This window comes from Centropristis striata, chromosome 17, assembly GCF_030273125.1.
Source record: "Centropristis striata isolate RG_2023a ecotype Rhode Island chromosome 17, C.striata_1.0, whole genome shotgun sequence".
Taxonomy (NCBI): Eukaryota; Metazoa; Chordata; class Actinopteri; order Perciformes; family Serranidae; genus Centropristis; species Centropristis striata.
Genome location: NC_081533.1, coordinates 6801686 through 6819966, shown reverse-complemented (window position 1 = coordinate 6819966; position 18281 = coordinate 6801686). Strand labels below are relative to the sequence as shown.

Below are 18281 nucleotides of genomic sequence, written 5' to 3'. Positions count from 1 at the left end.
TCCTCCTCTAAAACAAGTTACAATACTAGAAAATGTCCTCTGGGGAAATTGTGAGAGGGCCACAGGGGCTACTGCCAGTGTGTGTACTCTATGATGAGATTCTTCAGAAATTTCAAACAATTAATACTAGTAATGTTATGTGTTTATGTAACTAAAATCACATAAAGTTACCTGTGTCCTGTCTGAGACAGACCTGGCTCTGACCAGAACCAGAGACTGGAGACCACGTCCAGAGTCAGGTTGTGGGTCTGGTCCAGGATCTAATTGGACCCGTGAAGTGATGCATGATGGGGACATTTTTTGAACTGAAGGCTGTAAACCGATTTGAAATTATTCTCGATTCTTTGTGTCCCAGTCAGTGAGACGCTGCCACCTGCTGGGGACAGAACCAAACCACCGAACACTAGAACACAGAAGAACACAACAGAACACAGAGGAACACAACAGGAACACAACAGAACACAGAGGAACACAACAGGAACACAACAGAACACAGAGGAACACAATAGGAACACAACAGGACACAGAGGAACACAACAGAAGACAACAGAAAACAACAGAACATAACAGAAGACAACAGAACACAGAAGAACGCAACAAGAACACAAAAGAACACAGAGGAACACAACAGGACACAGAGGAACACTACAGGAGCACAACAGAAAACAGAGGAACACAAAAGAACCCAGAGGAACATAACAGAACACAACAGAACACAGAGGAACACAACAAGAACACAACAGAACACAGAGGAACACAACAGAACACAACAAGAACACAAAATGAACACAACAAGAACACAGAGGCACACAACAGAACACAACAGAAACGCAACAGAAAACGAACACAACAGGAACACATAAGGAACACAACAGAACACAGAGGAACACAACATATTTACATTGTCAGTGGATATTTATGTCTTTGGACCTTTTACAACATGTAGAGACGTGTTGGAACCCGTAGAAACCTAAAGAAACATATAAGAATCCGTAGGAACCTGTAGTTACCTATAAGAACTGTAGGGACCTGTAAGAAACTGTAGGAACCTAAAAGAACCTATAAGAACCTGCAATGACCTGTAGGAACATGTAAGAACCTGTAGGGACCTATAAGAACCTGCAAGGACCTGTAGGAACCTGTTAGAACCTGTAGGAACCTATAAGAACCTGCAAGGACCTGTAGGAACCTGTAAGAACCTATAGGAACCTGTAAGAACCTGTAGGGTTCTTGATACTTCTGAATAAAGTCAATGGTTTTGTATCAAACTTTCTGAACATGAGATGTGTGACATGATGAATTTCATGTCAGTTTGAAGCATTTCAGTGATTTAAAACTCTGTTAATGTGTTAGATTTAACTTCTCAAAGTTCTTACGACTCAAGAACAAACCACATGATTTAAATATTTCACTATAGTTTTAAATAAACCTGATGTTCAGATGCTCAAGGAACGTCCTGAACAAAGGAAGTTTATATAAAACTGTTTTAGAAACTCAACCTTTTCACATGAACTCCTGGGAAAGAGAACGGTGGAAGATAACAGATTGAAATGTTTATTAAATAGAACACGTTCATGTTACAGTTGTTAAATGGTATTTCATTTTGTACAGGAAGTTCAGGGACTTGGTTTTCCCTGGTGCTCAGCTGTCCGTCAGAAGTGGACGTGTCCGGGGTGAGGGTTTGTCTGAGGCGATTGCAGCAGGTTCCGGTCCAGCTGCCTGCTGACAGCGTAGTGCTGGGCCACAGACTCCTCGGTCCACTCGGACCTTGACAGCAGCTGGTCCAGGTGCGGCCCCAGTGTCCTGTGTGGAAGTGGGTATGGACTGATGGTGGGGTCCCGCTCCAGCAGGGACGGTCCAGGGGCTCGATGTGGCCCGTCAGGTCCATAAGAAGTCCCTGACAGTACAGAGGAGTCCCGTGTCAAGGGAGTCTGCAGCCCCGGGGAGTGCTCACCCATTTGGTACAGCTGCTTTTTATGGATCTGAACATGGTCCTGGTGGTCCAGTCTAGCATGGCACAGCTGCTTTTTGTGAATTTGCAGGTGGTCCTGGTGGTCCAGCTGGGTCGGGTACTGCTGCTTCTTATGGTTCTGAATGCTGTCCTGGTCTTGGTGGTCCATCTGGACGTGGTACTGCTGTTTCTTCTGGTTTTGGTTGTGGTCCTTTCCTTCTGAGTCAACTTGGGCCTGATAACCCTGCTGTTTCTTCTGGTTTTGGATTTGGTCCTGTTCTTCCTGGTTCTCCTGAAGATCCATCTGGGCGTGGAACTGCTGCTTCTTTTGGCTCTGGATCTGGTTGTGAACCTGGTTCTTGATGTCTTTCCAGTGGCGCCCTCTGAGGACAGGCTCCAGGTCCAGACAGCGCTGACAGACCTCTTTCCCTGGTACAGACTGGACCAGCACATGGACTCCCAGCTGCCTCCAGACTGCCTCCTTCTCTGCAGACGACCACGGACGCCGTCGGACCTTCCTCGGACCCACAGGGACTGAAAGACGGACAGAAAGGTGGTGAGACATGCAACAGCAGGCTCAAGATCAGACAGACCTGAACATGCGAGTTAGAGTCCAGGACCCACCTGGAATCGGAGTCTGCAGTCTGGACTCTGGTGGACTCAGGGCAGTCAGTGGTTGGTTCCCGCTCTGTGATGGAACTGAGGACCGGGAGAGAGACAGACAATGACTTCAGACTTACATCTCAGAAGTACAGTCAGAAGCCTGGTGGGGGCCAGGACCAGGACCAGGACTCACCCTCTGGTCTCGGCTCAGACTCTTTACTCTTCTCAGTCTTTGATTGGACCGACCGTTTCTTCAGCTTGGCTCCTTCGACTGGTGCGCCTAGAAAAATAACACAAAGTGAGTCTGCTGAACGAATCACCTTTCAACCTGATGACCACCTGGGGGACTTGGACTTTACCTGGGTCTCGGTCCGGGTCCAGCAGCCCCAGGCTGTCCCACTCCCTCCCCAGCAGGTGGTAGAAGTCGGTGGTCTTGGCTGCAGCCTCCCAGTCTCCATCCTGCAGGTTCTCTCCGATGGCGATTTCACAAACCGTCTTCAGTGTGGTCTTCACTGCCAGCGGAGGGCGACTCCACCGGTACCCCGACGCCTTTCTGGCAGCCGCCAGCGCCAGGCTGAGGTTGCCCGGGGCCAGCAGGTTCTGGAGGGTCTGGATCCCAGAGTCCAGAGACTTGGCTGCCAGGAGGAACCTGCCGAGCTCCCTCAGCTTCTGGCTGACGTAATCATACCTCCTCTGGCTGCCATCTTGGTTCCCCATCAACTTGTTTCCATATTTACAGATCAGCCAATCAGATTTAACCTGAACAGAGAAGAAGGGTGGGGTCAGCACACAGACAGGTAGACAGACAGACAGAAAGGTGGACAGACAGACAGACAGACAGGTACACAGACACACAGAGAGACAGGTAGACAGACAGACAGACAGACAGATAGGTAGACAGACAGACAGACAGAAAGGTGGGCACACAGACAGACAGACAGACAGACAGACAGGTACAAAGACACACAGAGAGACAGACAGAGAGATAGATAGGTAGACAGATAGACAGGTGGATTGGGACAGACAGACAGACAGACAGACAGACAGATGGACTGGGACAGACAGATCGGTAGACAGACAGGTAGGTAGACAGACAGATAGATGGACAGACAGGAAGGGTAGACAGACAGATAGACAGACAGGTGGACTGTGACAGACCTGGTGTGAGACATAGTCCTGGTTCATGCGGTGCAAGACTTCGCTGCAGCTCTCGGATGCCCCGCTGGAGATGGGGAGGAGGCGGGATGCTGCGGCCTGGACTCTGCTGCGCTTCCTGGGTGGGTCCGACCCGGGGTCGGAGGTCACGTTCTGATCCACGCCGGGGTCGGAGGTCATGGGTCGTTTGGTCCCGGTCCGGTCTGCTGTGGGGTGTCCGGCGGAGTCAGGGGGCATCTCCTCTGCGGACTCTGCCGGATCACAGGCCAACCCACTCGTCGGGTCAGAGGTTGTGTCCTTCACGGGGTCGGAGGTGGTCTCCTGCGCGGCGGAGGGGTCAGGGGTCAGCTTCTTACGACAGGACGCCTGATGTTTCCACAGGTCGGCTCGAAGGAAGAAACCCAGGCAGAGCGGGCATGGCAGGTAGTTCCTCGCATCAACCTCCTCTGAGGGCTGACGCCACGGGACAATCTCTCCACTGCCCTGACGGATCACCTGGGAGACAGACAGGTAGAGAGACGGACAGGTAGAGAGAGAGGCAGACACGTGAGGGACAGACAGGGAGAGAGACAGAAAGGTAGAGAGAGACAGGAGAGTAGGACAGAGAGACAGACTGGTAGACAGACAGGTAGACAGACAGAAAGACAGCCAGACAGGTAGACAGCCAGACAGGCAGCCAGACAGGCAGCCAGACAGACAGGCAGTCAGACAGAAAGGTAGACAGGTAGTCAGACAGACAGGTAGTCATACAGACAGACAGACAGGTAGTCAGACAGACAGGTGGCTGACCTCTATGTTGTGCATGTAGTTTCCTCTGCATCGCAGGTGTTCCAGCAGCAGGTGGCGTTCTTTGGATCCGGTGGGCAGCGTGCTGGCGGCCATCACTTCCTGCTGGTCGGCGTGTTTCCTCAGCAGGTGGCGAGCGATCTTCACCTGCGGCCGGCGGCAGAACGCACAGTAGTGCTTCTTATCCCACCGCCGCCGCCCGCCGCTCCATGTCCGCTTCACTGTCACACCCTCCTTCTTCTCCTCCTTCTTCTTCCTCTCCTCCTGGCCCCGCCTCTTCTCCTTCGGGCCTCGCTTCTTGTCGCCGAGACCACGCCTCTTCCCCCTCTGACTCCGCCTCCCTAAGGTGGAGGTGGCGCGGCGGCGGGGGCGGCGGCCTGCGGGCTTGGGTAGCTCCTCGTCAGGCGAGGCGCCGTGGTCGGAGGGATGGAGCTCCGTCCTGTTGGCCATGTCCACCTCCAGGTGACCTCCTCCAGGACTTGCTGATGGAACGTCAGAGAGAGAGACAGGTAGAGAGACAGACAGGTAGAGAGAAAGAGACAGGTAGAGACAGGCAGGTAGAGAGATAGACAGTTAAAGAGAGAGACAGGGGAGAGAGAGACAGGAAAGAGACAGACAGAAGAGAGAGGGGCAGATAAGAGACAGAAAGGTGCTGCACAAGTAGTACCCAGAAGGTGCCTCCTGTAATGATGAGATTTTGTGTTGACAGGTGAATTCTCTGGTGTGTTGCTGGGAGACAGGGGGTCTGCCTGCCAGCCTTTTCTCCTGACACCATTCACAGACCCCCAGGACGCACAGCAGGCCTACAACTAGGACCAGGGCCAGAGTTGAAATGACCTTTGGCCACCTGAAGGCACGCTTTCAGTGTCTTCACAAATGAAGGGTCAGCCCTTTGAGGGCATGTGACAATACTGTGGCTTATGCTGTCCTCCACAATGTGGCCTGTCTGAGGAAAGAGAGGGCCCCCAGCTATGAGCCGTGTTTCGACTAGGGGGGAAAAGTTTAGCTCTGCGTGTTTCGACTACAAGTTAGCCCTCAGAGGGATTTAGAGACTCTGGAGGTGATGTATGGTTTTCACCGTCGCTAACTGTGCGCAACGTAAGCAGCTGAAAGCAGCATGGCAAATTATGCACAGTCTCCGCTGATCATAAACACAGAGTGTCTGGTGCTTGTTGTAAACAAACACATACACACTGTACTGCTACAGAGCTAACTGCCGCTAATGGAGGCAAATTTGAAAAATTGTCTCTAAGGGGGTCTGAAAAGACGCTAAATTTAGCAACAAAGTCGCTAAGTTGGGAACACTGCTTTTACAAATGGCGTGTGTTGTTGTTGTGTAGAGTACTACGTCAAATCCCGCTGAGCGATCTATCCAATCAGTAACCAGGCTGTTTTCAGGGGAGAAAAAAGACCCTGCTCTTCAACAGGGACGAAAAAAGTCCAGACAAAAGCCGGCTCCAGACTGCTCGTATTCAAATTAGGGGCATTTTGGTGAGTGAGACCCGCCTCATTCTGGGTATTGTCCGGTAGTGGAAACAGCCCTATGGACTGGGACAATCCTGCAATTTTCGAAAAGTGGACGACAGTGGTCGGCTGGTGAGGGACCAATATGTGTTAAATTATTTTATGCATGCTTTAAATTTAAGTTAAATATGTCCTGCAGTAGCAGAGGAATTTGTGTTTTTTTTAAATGTATTTAATTTAAATTGATTTGGCCTCTTCTGATGTTCGTGCTGTATACTGTCTGTATACAAGCTTGCAGGGAGGCTACTGCATCATTCGTCTGTTCATTAGATGTGTATAGATTTGTCTATCGACTGAAATATGTGCCACCAGAAACTGAATTTAATTATTTTTATTTGAATTTGAATTGCTTAACTTGAATAATTGCATTAAAAAACTGATATCTGAATTGTAATTTGAAATGTAATTTATTAGTTTGGAACTGAACATTCAGTTCTCACAATTCAAATTCAGTTCGCATAATTCAATTTCAATTTTCTACGACAAAGATACACATAGCACCTCTTCGGCCAATCAGCACTTCCGCTCCGTTCCAACCCCATCCATGGTCAAGCCAGTCTAACTTAAACCTCCGTTTCGCAACGAGTGGCAACCGGGTGGCAACAAATGTTACAAACCCCTGCATTTACATAGACACCTCTGCCTTTTGTTTGTATTTTGGGTTCCTGGCAGCTTTATACTGTGTTAATTAAAATAAAATGAAAAATCTGACTAATAGCCAAGTTTTTTTCGAGAAAAAGGAGCCATGCATGTGATGTAAGGACAGACTGAAAGATGCTAAACAGTAGGGCTGCACAGTTAATCAAATTTTAATCATGGTCATGATTTTGGCCACCATGATTAAATTAACCTGATCGTCGGCGATATTTCCATTTTAAAATGCGGCTCTCCTGCATATCTAATCAATCACTTTCTACACCAGTAGTCCACCAACAACCAGGGGGCGAACACATAGTTAAGGTTTCATGTAGCTGCCCAAATAAATAACAAGCGAGCGCTAAGCAGGATGTGATGCCACAAAAACATGCGCCATTTGTAAAAGCCTGCAAAGCAGTGTTGCCAACTTTTAGCGACTGTTTTTTAAAAAAAGCGACTGGCAACAAATCCAGCGACTTTTTCTGCTGTTATTGGAGACTTTTCCTTTCCTTCTTACTCTTCTTAACGGCTTGTTAAGAAGAGTAAGAAGGAGTAGAAGCGGCACAGTCCTCCTGCAGCAGTCTCTCCCAGCTGCAGAGCCAGAGGGGATGTTAACCCCTGAGCAACCAGTCTGCAAATTGCTAACAGGCTAACAGTTAGCTCTGTAGCAGTACAGTGTGTATGTGCTGCTGCTGCAGGAGGTGTTCACTTAGCGACCTCTGTTTGTTTACAACAAGCACCGGACACTAAAAATTTTTCCTATTGTTTGTTTAAAAGTAGTGCAATAAAAATACAGATGTTTTCTCTGACATGATGAATAATTGTGATTAATAATCGTGATTACAATATCAAACAGAAATTAATGCATAGGAAGTTGACTAATTTGAACCAAAATCTCCTGGACTTCAGAGGTTTAAATAGATCCTGGTCCTCAGCCTGGTTTGGAGCAGCCTGGCGCCACAGAATAAATCTCCATGGTAATTTATACCAGAACAGATCCTACTGCCCCCTATCCCGCTTTTGTGCACTTTGTACACTTATCACAGATAACTTGAGCTAGGATAAAGGTCCAAGATATCCCGGATTAATCCCTTATCCTAGTTTAGTGCAACGGGCCCCAGATCACAGTTAGTACAACAACAACAGCTAAGTGAGATCCCTCCGGACTCCATACAGATATTCGCTGATTTAAAGTTTCTCCGCATGTCCAGAGCAAATCTGAGCTCCAATAGAGAAACCAGAAGGCTTTCTTCAACATTTCTTTCTTTCTCTTTAATTCGGCACAAACCAAATCCTCAAGAAAAAAAGAACTGTGAGGAAGTTTAAAGTTTCAGTGCTGCAGGTCGTGTTGGAGTCCCACAGCCTCCTCTGAGCTAATCACCACGCAGTTATTGTATCATTATTGTTTAAATGATCACAGTTATATTATTATCATTATTATTATTATTATTTATTAATTAATTATCACTGTTTAATAAACAGTCCGGCTAGTGATTAAAACATTAATAAACATAATATCACGGTACAGGATGTTTAATGTGACGGCAGGCTGACAACACTATATCAGCTGTTTTTATAAAGGAGTCTGGCCTGGCTTCTCCCCGCTGCCAGACCCGGACCCGAAACCCGGACCCGGACCCGGACAGTCGGGAACCGGACAGCCGGAGCCCAGACTAACTGATGGACCACACCGTACCAGGGTCCGGCCGCCGGGGAGGGCGGGTCCGATAATGGAAGCATATTTACCTTCAGACCGGATGCTAACAGCTAGCAGGAGAAGCTAACAGCAGCACCAGAGCTGTTAGCATGAAGCTAACATCCGGTCCGAGTTCACCAACAGATCCGGGACCGAACCGAACCTCTGAACACTGACCCGCGGAGACAGAACTTCAACTTTAAACAGCCGGAACCTGCAGACAGCAAAAACTCGGCTCCTCCCGAACCCCGGGACCCGAAGCCTGCAGCGCCCCCTGCCGCCGCGGGAGACCGAAACCAGGGGCGGGACAGGACCGAAACCAGCGCAGAACCAGGACCCGGAACTGGGGGCTGGTTCTTCAAAGCAGCTCATGAACCCGTCAGATGAACTCCAACAGCTGATAGAAGCTTCAGAGTTCTGAGTCTCAGCAGATCAGATCAGTGTACAATAAAAAGCTGATCCAGGTCTCAGTCCCAGTAACAGTCCTGGTTCTGTCCTATCCTGACCCTGACCCTGTCTGTAGTGGTCAAAAGTGGTCTGAAGTTGTCTCTTGTGTTCTGTACTGGTCTGCAGTGGTCTGACTTGGTCTGTAATTTGTGATAAATTTGAGATTATGAGAGCAGATAGAAGCCTGAACACAGCACGTGTTCTGCTGTCTGTGTGTGTGTGTGTGTGTGTGTGTGTGTGTGTGTTGTTGTTGTTGCTATGAGACAGACACAAACAGCGGGTTTAGTTGCAGGTGAGACTGTGTGGTTACCATGGCGATTGGATTGACCCTGGTCCTGGTCCTGGCTCTAGCTTGGCTCTGGTCCTTGTCCTGGTCTAGGTCCTGACCCTGGTCCTGGCCCTGGACAAGGTCCAGGTCCTGACCCTGGTCCTGGTCTAGGTCCTGGTCCTGGTCCTGGTCCTGGTCCTGACCCTGTCTCACCCTGGTTCTGGTCCTGGGATGAAGGTGTCTTTGGAGTGTTTCCGGTGACGTGCAGGTCTGAGCAGGCATTAGGAGGGAGTGGCTCAGCTGATAAAAAACCTGCTCACAGAGTCTCTGACAGTCAGACCGCTGCCGAGACTCTGAACGCATCATGAACCAGGTGAGTGCTGACAGGTACTGAACCCAGACATCAGGTTTCAGTTCATTTATTCTGTGTCAGAAATATTAATGCTATAGAAACTCTTTTACTGGACTCTGTGGTGTCCATAGTCTCTGTTGTCTCATTACTCTCTGTGGTGTCTATAGTCTCTGTTCTCTCATTAGTCTCTGTGGTGTCTATAGTCTCTGTGGACTCTGTGGTGTCTGTAGTCTCTGTGGAATTTTTTGGTGTCTGTAGTCTCTGTGGACTCTGTGGTGTCTGTAGTCTCTGTGGTGTCTATAATCTCTATGGTGTCTATAGTCTCTGTGGTGTCTGTAGTCTCTGTAGTGTCTATAGTCTCTGTGGACTCTGTGGTGTCTGTAGTCTCTGTGGTGTCTGTAGTCTCTGTGGTGTCTATAGTCTCTGTGGTGTCTATAGTCTCTGTTGTGTCTGTAGTCTCTGTGGTGTCTATAGTCTCTGTGGACTCTGTGGTGTCTGTAGTCTCTGTGGACTCCGTGGTGTCTGTAGTCTCTGTGGACTCTGTGGTGTCTGTAGTTTCTGTGGTGTCTATAGTCTCTGTGGACTCTGTGGTGTCTGTAGTCTCTGTGGACTCCCTGGTGTATATAGTCTCTGTGGACTCTGTGGTGTCTGTAGTCTCTGTGGACTCTGTGGTGTAAGTAGTCTCTGTGGTGTCTATAGTCTCTGTGGTGTCTGTAGTCTTTGTGGTGTCTATAGTCTCTGTGGACTCTGTGGTGTCTGTAGTCTCTGTGGACTCTGTGGTGTCTGTAGTCTCTGTGGTGTCCATAATCTCTGTGGTGTCTGTAGTCTCTGTGGTGTCTATAGTCTCTGTTGTGTCTGTAGTCTCTGTGGTGTCTATAGTATCTGTGGTGTCTATAGTCTCTGTGGACTCTGTGGTGTCTGTAGTCTCTGTGGTGTCTATAGTCTCTGTGGACTCTGTGGTGTCTGTAGTCTCTGTGGTGTCTATAGTCTCTGTTGTGTCTGTAGTCTCTGTGGACCCTGTGGTGTCTATAGTCTCTGTGGACCCTGTGGTGTCTGTAGTCTCTGTGGTGTCTATAGTCTCTGTGGACTCTGTGGTGTCTGTAGTCTCTGTGGTGTCCATAATCTCTGTGGTGTCTGTAGTCTCTGTGGTGTCTATAGTCTCTGTTGTGTCTGTAGTCTCTGTGGTGTCTATAGTATCTGTGGTGTCTATAGTCTCTGTGGACTCTGTGGTGTCTGTAGTCTCTGTGGTGTCTATAGTCTCTGTGGACTCTGTGGTGTCTGTAGTCTCTGTGGTGTCTATAGTCTCTGTGGTGTCTATAGTCTATAGCTCAGCTGATAAAAAACCTGCTCACAGAGTCTCTGACAGTCAGACCGCTGCCGAGACTCTGAACGCATCATGAACCAGGTGAGTGCTGACAGGTACTGAACCCAGACATCAGGTTTCAGTTCATTTATTCTGTGTCAGAAATATTAATGCTATAGAAACTCTTTTACTGGACTCTGTGGTGTCCATAGTCTCTGTTGTCTCATTACTCTCTGTGGTGTCTATAGTCTCTGTTCTCTCATTAGTCTCTGTGGTGTCTATAGTCTCTGTGGACTCTGTGGTGTCTGTAGTCTCTGTGGAATTTTTTGGTGTCTGTAGTCTCTGTGGACTCTGTGGTGTCTGTAGTCTCTGTGGTGTCTATAATCTCTATGGTGTCTATAGTCTCTGTGGTGTCTGTAGTCTCTGTAGTGTCTATAGTCTCTGTGGACTCTGTGGTGTCTGTAGTCTCTGTGGTGTCTGTAGTCTCTGTGGTGTCTATAGTCTCTGTGGTGTCTATAGTCTCTGTTGTGTCTGTAGTCTCTGTGGTGTCTATAGTCTCTGTGGACTCTGTGGTGTCTGTAGTCTCTGTGGTGTCTATAGTCTCTGTGGACTCTGTGGTGTCTGTAGTCTCTGTGGTGTCTATAGTCTCTGTTGTGTCTGTAGTCTCTGTGGACCCTGTGGTGTCTGTAGTCTCTGTGGTGTCTATAGTCTCTGTGGACCCTGTGGTGTCTGTAGTCTCTGTGGTGTCTATAGTCTCTGTGGACTCTGTGGTGTCTGTAGTCTCTGTGGTGTCCATAATCTCTGTGGTGTCTGTAGTCTCTGTGGTGTCTATAGTCTCTGTTGTGTCTGTAGTCTCTGTGGTGTCTATAGTATCTGTGGTGTCTATAGTCTCTGTGGACTCTGTGGTGTCTGTAGTCTCTGTGGTGTCTATAGTCTCTGTGGACTCTGTGGTGTCTGTAGTCTCTGTGGTGTCTATAGTCTCTGTGGTGTCTATAGTCTCTGTTGTGTCTGTAGTCTCGGTGGTGTCTGTAGTCTCTGTGGACTCTGTGGTGTCTGTAGTCTCTGTGGTGTCCATAATCTCTGTGGTGTCTGTAGTCTCCGTGGTGTCTATAGTCTCTGTGGTGTCTGTAGTCTCTGTGGACTCTGTGGTGTCTGTAGTCTCTGTGGTGTCTATAGTCTCTGTGGAGTCTGTGGTGTCTGTAGTCTCTGTGGTGTCTATAGTCTCTGTGGACTCTGTGGTGTCTGTAGTCTCTGTGGTGTCTGTAGTCTCTGTGGTGTCTATATTCTCTGTGGACTCTGTGGTGTCTGTAGTCTCTGTGGTGTCTATATTCTCTGTGGACTCTGTGGTGTCTGTAGTCTCTGTGGTGTCTATAGTCTCTGTGGACTCTGTGGTGTCTGTAGTCTCTGTGGACTCCCTGGTGTATATAGTCTCTGTGGACTCTGTGGTGTCTATAGTCTCTGTGGACTCTGCGGTGTCTGTAGTCTCTGTGGTGTCTATAGTCTCTGTGGTGTCTATCGTCTCTGTCGACTCTGTGGTGTCTGTAGTCTCTGTGGTGTCTGTAGTCTCTGTGGTGTCTATATTCTCTGTGGACTCTGTGGTGTCTGTAGTCTCTTTCGTGTCTATAGTCTCTGTGGACTCTGGTGTGTCTGTAGTCTCTGTGGTGTCTGTAGTCTCTGTGGTGTCTATAGTTTCTGTGGACTCTGTGGTGTCTGTAGTCTCTGTGGTGTCTGTAGTCTCTGTGGACTCTGTTGTGTCAGTAGTCTCTGTGGTGTCTATAGTTTCTGTGGAGTCTGTGGTGTCTGTAGTCTCTGTGGTGTCTGTCGTCTCTGTGGATTCTGTTGTGTCTGTAGTCTCTGTGGTGTCTATAGTCTATATTATTTCTAACTCCTTCACATGAGGATTAGTCTATAGTCTCTGTGGACTCTGTGGTGTCTGTAGTCTCTGTGGTGTCTGTAGTCTCTGTGGACTCTGTTGTGTCAGTAGTCTCTGTGGTGTCTATAGTTTCTGTGGACTCTGTGGTGTCTGTAGTCTCTGTGGTGTCTGTCGTCTCTGTGGATTCTGTTGTGTCTGTAGTCTCTGTGTTGTCTGTAGTCTCTGTGGTGTCTATAGTCTATATTATTTCTAACTCCTTCACATGAGGATTAGTCTATAATCTCTGTGGACTCTGTGGTGTCTGTAGTCTCTGTAGTCTCTGTGGTGTCTATAGTCTCTGTGGACTCTGTGGTGTCTGTAGTCTCTGTGGTGTCTATAGTCTCTGTGGTGTCTATCGTCTCTGTGGACTCTGTGGTGTCTGTAGTCTCTGTGGTGTCTATATTCTCTTTGGACTCTGTGGTGTCTGTAGTCTCTTTGGTGTCTATAGTCTCTGTGGACTCTGGTGTGTCTGTAGTGTCTGTGGTGTCTGTAGTCTCTGTGGTGTCTGTAGTCTCTGTGGACTCTGTTGTGTCAGTAGTCTCTGTGGTGTCTATAGTTTCTGTGGAGTCTGTGGTGTCTGTAGTCTCTGTGGTGTCTGTCGTCTCTGTGGATTCTGTTGTGTCTGTAGTCTCTGTGGTGTCTATAGTCTATATTATTTCTAACTCCTTCACATGAGGATTAGTCTATAGTCTCTGTGGACTCTGTGGTGTCTGTAGTCTCTGTGGTGTCTGTAGTCTCTGTGGACTCTGTTGTGTCAGTAGTCTCTGTGGTGTCTATAGTTTCTGTGGACTCTGTGGTGTCTGTAGTCTCTGTGGTGTCTGTCGTCTCTGTGGATTCTGTTGTGTCTGTAGTCTCTGTGTTGTCTGTAGTCTCTGTGGTGTCTATAGTCTATATTATTTCTAACTCCTTCACATGAGGATTAGTCTATAATCTCTGTGGACTCTGTGGTGTCTGTAGTCTCTGTAGTCTCTGTGGTGTCTATAGTCTCTGTGGACTCTGTGGTGTCTGTAGTCTCTGTGGTGTCTATAGTCTCTGTGGTGTCTATCGTCTCTGTGGACTCTGTGGTGTCTGTAGTCTCTGTGGTGTCTATATTCTCTTTGGACTCTGTGGTGTCTGTAGTCTCTTTGGTGTCTATAGTCTCTGTGGACTCTGGTGTGTCTGTAGTGTCTGTGGTGTCTGTAGTCTCTGTGGTGTCTATAGTTTCTGTGGACTCTGTGGTGTCTGTAGTCTCTGTGGTGTCTGTAGTCTCTGTGGACTCTGTTGTGTCAGTAGTCTCTGTGGTGTCTATAGTTTCTGTGGACTCTGTGGTGTCTGTAGTCTCTGTGGTGTCTATAGTCTATATTATTTCTAACTCCTTCACATGAGGATTAGTCTATAGTCTCTGTGGACTCTGTGGTGTCTGTAGTCTCTGTGGTGTCTGTAGTCTCTGTGGACTCTGTTGTGTCAGTAGTCTCTGTGGTGTCTATAGTTTCTGTGGTGTCTGTAGTCTCTGTGGTGTCTGTCGTCTCTGTGGATTCTGTTGTGTCTGTAGTCTCTGTGGTGTCTATAGTCTATATTATTTCTAACTCCTTCACATGAGGATTAGTCTATAGTCTCTGTGGACTCTGTGGTGTCTGTAGTCTCTGTGGACTCTGTGGTGTTTGTAGTCTCTGTGGTGTCTGTAGTCTCTGTGGTGTCTATATTCTCTGTGGACTCTGTGGTGTCTGTAGTCTCTTTGGTGTCTATAGTCTCTGTGGACTCTGGTGTGTCTGTAGTGTCTGTGGTGTCTGTAGTCTCTGTGGTGTCTATAGTTTCTGTGGACTCTGTGGTGTCTGTAGTCTCTGTGGTGTCTGTAGTCTCTGTGGACTCTGTTGTGTCAGTAGTCTCTGTGGTGTCTATAGTTTCTGTGGACTCTGTGGTGTCTGTAGTCTCTGTGGTGTCTGTCGTCTCTGTGGATTCTGTTGTGTCTGTAGTCTCTGTGGTGTCTATAGTCTATATTATTTCTAACTCCTTCACATGAGGATTAGTCTATAGTCTCTGTGGACTCTGTGGTGTCTGTAGTCTCTGTGGACTCTGTGGTGTTTGTAGTCTCTGTGGTGTCTGTAGTCTCTGTGGTGTCTATATTCTCTGTGGACTCTGTGGTGTCTGTAGTCTCTTTGGTGTCTATAGTCTCTGTGGACTCTGGTGTGTCTGTAGTGTCTGTAGTCTCTGTGGACTCTGTGGTGTCTGTAGTTTCTGTGGTGTCTATAGTCTCTGTGGACTCTGTGGTGTCTGTAGTCTCTGTGGTGTCTATAGTCCTTTTGTGTGTGTGTGTGTGTGTGTGTGTGTGTGTGTGTGTGTGTGTGTGTGTGTGTGTGTTGTTGTTGTTGTTGCTAGGAGACAGACACAAACAGCTGGTTCAGGTGCAGGTGAAACTGTGTGGTTACCATGGTGATGGGACTTTCACCCTGAAGCAGGTACACATGTGATCAGGTTTCAGGTCCAGGTTTAAAGGGACAGCTCTGAGCTTAAAGGGACGACTGTGGATCGTCTTTAACCTCCTGACATGATAGCAGGACCTGCTGCTGGACTCCGAGTCTTTCTAGTTTCAGTTTCAGTCTGCTGCCTCTGAAGGAAAAAGACAAAGAGCAGAAGGAGCGAGGAGAAGTCGCGGCGGACTCAGGTGTTCACAGTCTCTGTTTCATTCCAGGTCCTTGTGTACTTGCTGGTCTGAAGTGGTTTGAAGTTGTCTGTAGTGGTCTGTAGTTGTCTGTAGTAGTCTGAAGTGGTCTATAATTGTCTGTGGTGGTCTGTAGTAGCCTGAAGTGGTCTGTAGTTATCTGTAGTGGTCTGAGGTTGTCTGTGGTGGTCTGAAGTGGTCTGTATTGTCTGAAGTTGTCCTTAGTGGTCTGTAGTTGTCCTAAGTGGTCTGTAGTTGTCTGTAGTGGTCTGAAGTTGTCTGTAGTGGTCTGTAGTCTGACATTCTCTGTTTCATTCCAGGGGAACCTTGTTTGCTTGTACCTGCTGGCGATGACCTTTGACCTCGCCGCCACTCAGCACCTGAAGCATAGACGCTGTCCAACATGTGCAGAAGGTAACTGACCCGTCTTCGTGCAGGACCCATTTCAGTCCAGGATCCGTCTCAGTCCAGGTGATCTCTGACTCTCTGTCTCTGAACTGCAGGTTACTTTGTGAAGAAGAACTGCACTGTGACCAGCAAGAAGATCCAGGGAGTCCAGTGTCGACTGTGCACTGACTGCTCAGGTAAACACACCCCTGGTCCTGGTCCTGGTCCAAATAAATTATTTCTAACTCCTTCACATGAGGATTAGTTTATTTTTCTTAAATGGTAAATAAGTTATTTTGGCCGTTTCACAGTTAAACAGCTGTTTTATTTTGTCCTCTAGCTGCTCATCAGGCGACTCTGGTTCCATGTTCCACGTTCTCTGACTCGTTGTGTGGAAACAAAACCGCACCTGCCTTCACACCAGCACCTACTGACCTTCCAGGTACACTCACCTGACAACAGCTCGTCAACTCACCTGCCAAAAGCTCGTTAACTCACCTGACAACAGCTCATTAACCCACCTGACAACAGCTCGTTAACTCACCTGACAACAGCTCGTTAACTCACCTGACAGCAGCTCATTAACTCACCTGACAACAGCTCGTTAACTCACCTGACAACAGCTCATTAACTCACCTGACAACAGCTCGTTAACTCACCTGACAGCAGCTTGTTAACTCACCTGCAAGCAGCTCATTACCTCACTTGACAGCAGCTCATTACCTCACCTGACAGCAGCTCGTTAACTCATCTGACACAGCTCGTTAACTCACCTGTAAGCAGCTCATTAACTCACCTGACAGCAGCTCGTTTCCTCGCCTGAGAGCAGCTCGTTACCAAGACGTTGTCTTGCTGAAACAGAAGTTTGATTGAAGATCTGATGACATTTTGAGAGACAATCTGAATGTGTTGTTGTTGCTGTTGTTTTTAAGTGTTGGCAGAAAATTGGATCGTCTTCACTGTGATGTAAGAATCCCCTTTAATAATCATTTATCTCCTCTAAGCAATTTATGTCTGTTTAGGTGAACTTTTAATTACAAACTAGTTGTGAAGAAGCAGTCGTTGGTTATCTTACTGATTCTTGTTTTTGTCTGCAGAGTTTTGTTTTTTTCGTTTCTGGTTCTGCTGCTTGTTTTTTTTCTCACCCTGCTGTCCTGCAGAAAACAGAACAATGTTAAAGGTAAGAAGCCCCTCCCCTCACATAATAGAGGTAGCAGATAACAGGCTCCTCCCCTCAGGTAACAGGCACACCTGTCTGTCCCCTCTGCAGGTGTGGATCCGCTGTGACTGAAGTGGATCAGATAACTTTTAATACGTTTCTCTCAGTGTTGATGCTGTCCAGCAAGAGACTGCTGGACCTGACAACCACAGAGGTGGCAGCAGGACTGTAGTCCAGGTGAAGTCCAGGTGTAGTCCAGGTGTACTCTAGGTGAAGTTCAGGTGTAGTTCAGGTGAAGTCCAGGTGTAGTCCAGGTTTAGTCCAAGTGTACTCCAGGTGAAGTTCAGGTGTAGTCCAGGTGAAGTGCAGGTGAAGTCCAGGTGTAGTACAGGTGTGCTCCAGGTAAAGTTCAGGTGAAGTCCAGATGTAGTCCAGGTGAAGTCCAGGTGTAGCTGAGTTATAGTCCAGGTGAAGTTGAGTTATAGTCCAGGTGAAGTTGAGTTATAGTCCAGGTGAAGTTGAGATATAGTCCAGCAGGAGTTGAGTTATAGTCCAGGTGAGGTTGAGATATAGTCCAGGTGTAGCTGAGTTATAGTCCAGGAGAAGTTGAGTTATAGCCCAGGAGAAGTTGCGTTATAGCCCAGGTGTAGCTGAGTTACAGTGCAGGAGAAGTTGAGTTATAGTCCAGGTGTAGCTGAGTTATAATCCAGGAGAAGTTGAGTTATAGTCCAGGTGTAGCTGAGTTATAGTCAAGGAGAAGTTGAGTTATAGTCCAGGTGTAGCTGAGTTACAGTGCAGGAGAAGTTGAGTTACAGTGCAGGAGAAGTTGAGTTATAGTCCAGGAGAAATTGAGTTATAGTCCAGTTTAAATTTAGTTATAGTCCAGTTTAAATTGAGTTCTGGTCCAGGAGAAGTTGAGTTATAGTCCAGGTGTAGTCCAGATGTAATCCAGATGTAGTCCAAGGGAAGTCCAGATGTAGTCCTGGTGTAGTCCAGGTGTAGTCCAGATGTAGTCCAGGTGTCATCCTGATGTAGTCCAGGTGTAGTCCAGATGTAATCCAGATGAAGTCCAGAAGTAGTCCAGGTGTAGTCCTGATGAAGTCCAGATGTAGTCCAGATGAAGTCCAGATTTAGTCCAGATTTAGTCCAGATGTAGTCCAGGTGTAGTCCAGATGTAATCCAGGTGTAGTCCAGATATAGTCCAGATGAAGTCCAGATGTAGTCCAGGTGTAGTCCTGATGAAGTCCAGATGTAGTCCAGGTGTAGTCCAGATGTAATCCAGGTTGAGTCCAGACGTAGTCCAGGTGTAGTTCAGATGTAGTTTGGATGTAGTCCAGGTGTAGTCTAGGGTGTAGTTTGGATGTAGTCCAGGTGCTGTTTGGATGTAGTCCAGGTGTAGTCTAGGTGTAGTCCAGGTTTAAGATCTACTTGCCTGTGTGTGACAGAGCAACATGACATCACTCC

The 18281-nt window shown here is 47.8% G+C and overlaps 1 protein-coding gene across 3 annotated transcripts; it reads right to left on the bottom strand.

Annotated features, from left to right (window-relative positions):
* Positions 1–1538: 1538 nt before the first annotated feature.
* On the bottom strand, positions 1539–15605 carry LOC131990213 (uncharacterized). 3 transcript variants are annotated; one of them, XM_059355619.1, is made up of 7 exons: positions 15039–15605; positions 4499–4977; positions 3713–4204; positions 2914–3313; positions 2748–2834; positions 2576–2650; positions 1539–2485 (listed from the first exon to the last, which is right to left on the bottom strand). In XM_059355619.1, the coding sequence occupies exons 2-7, from the start codon at positions 4943–4945 to the stop codon at positions 1653–1655; spliced, it is 2334 nt and encodes a 777-aa protein (XP_059211602.1). In that variant the 5' UTR covers positions 4946–4977; positions 15039–15605; the 3' UTR covers positions 1539–1652. The 3 variants fall into 3 exon arrangements, with proteins under 3 accessions (XP_059211602.1, XP_059211601.1, XP_059211600.1); XM_059355618.1 differs by lacking the exon at positions 15039–15605 and adding an exon at positions 9109–9249; XM_059355617.1 differs by lacking the exon at positions 15039–15605 and adding an exon at positions 8402–8945.
* Positions 15606–18281: the final 2676 nt, after the last annotated feature.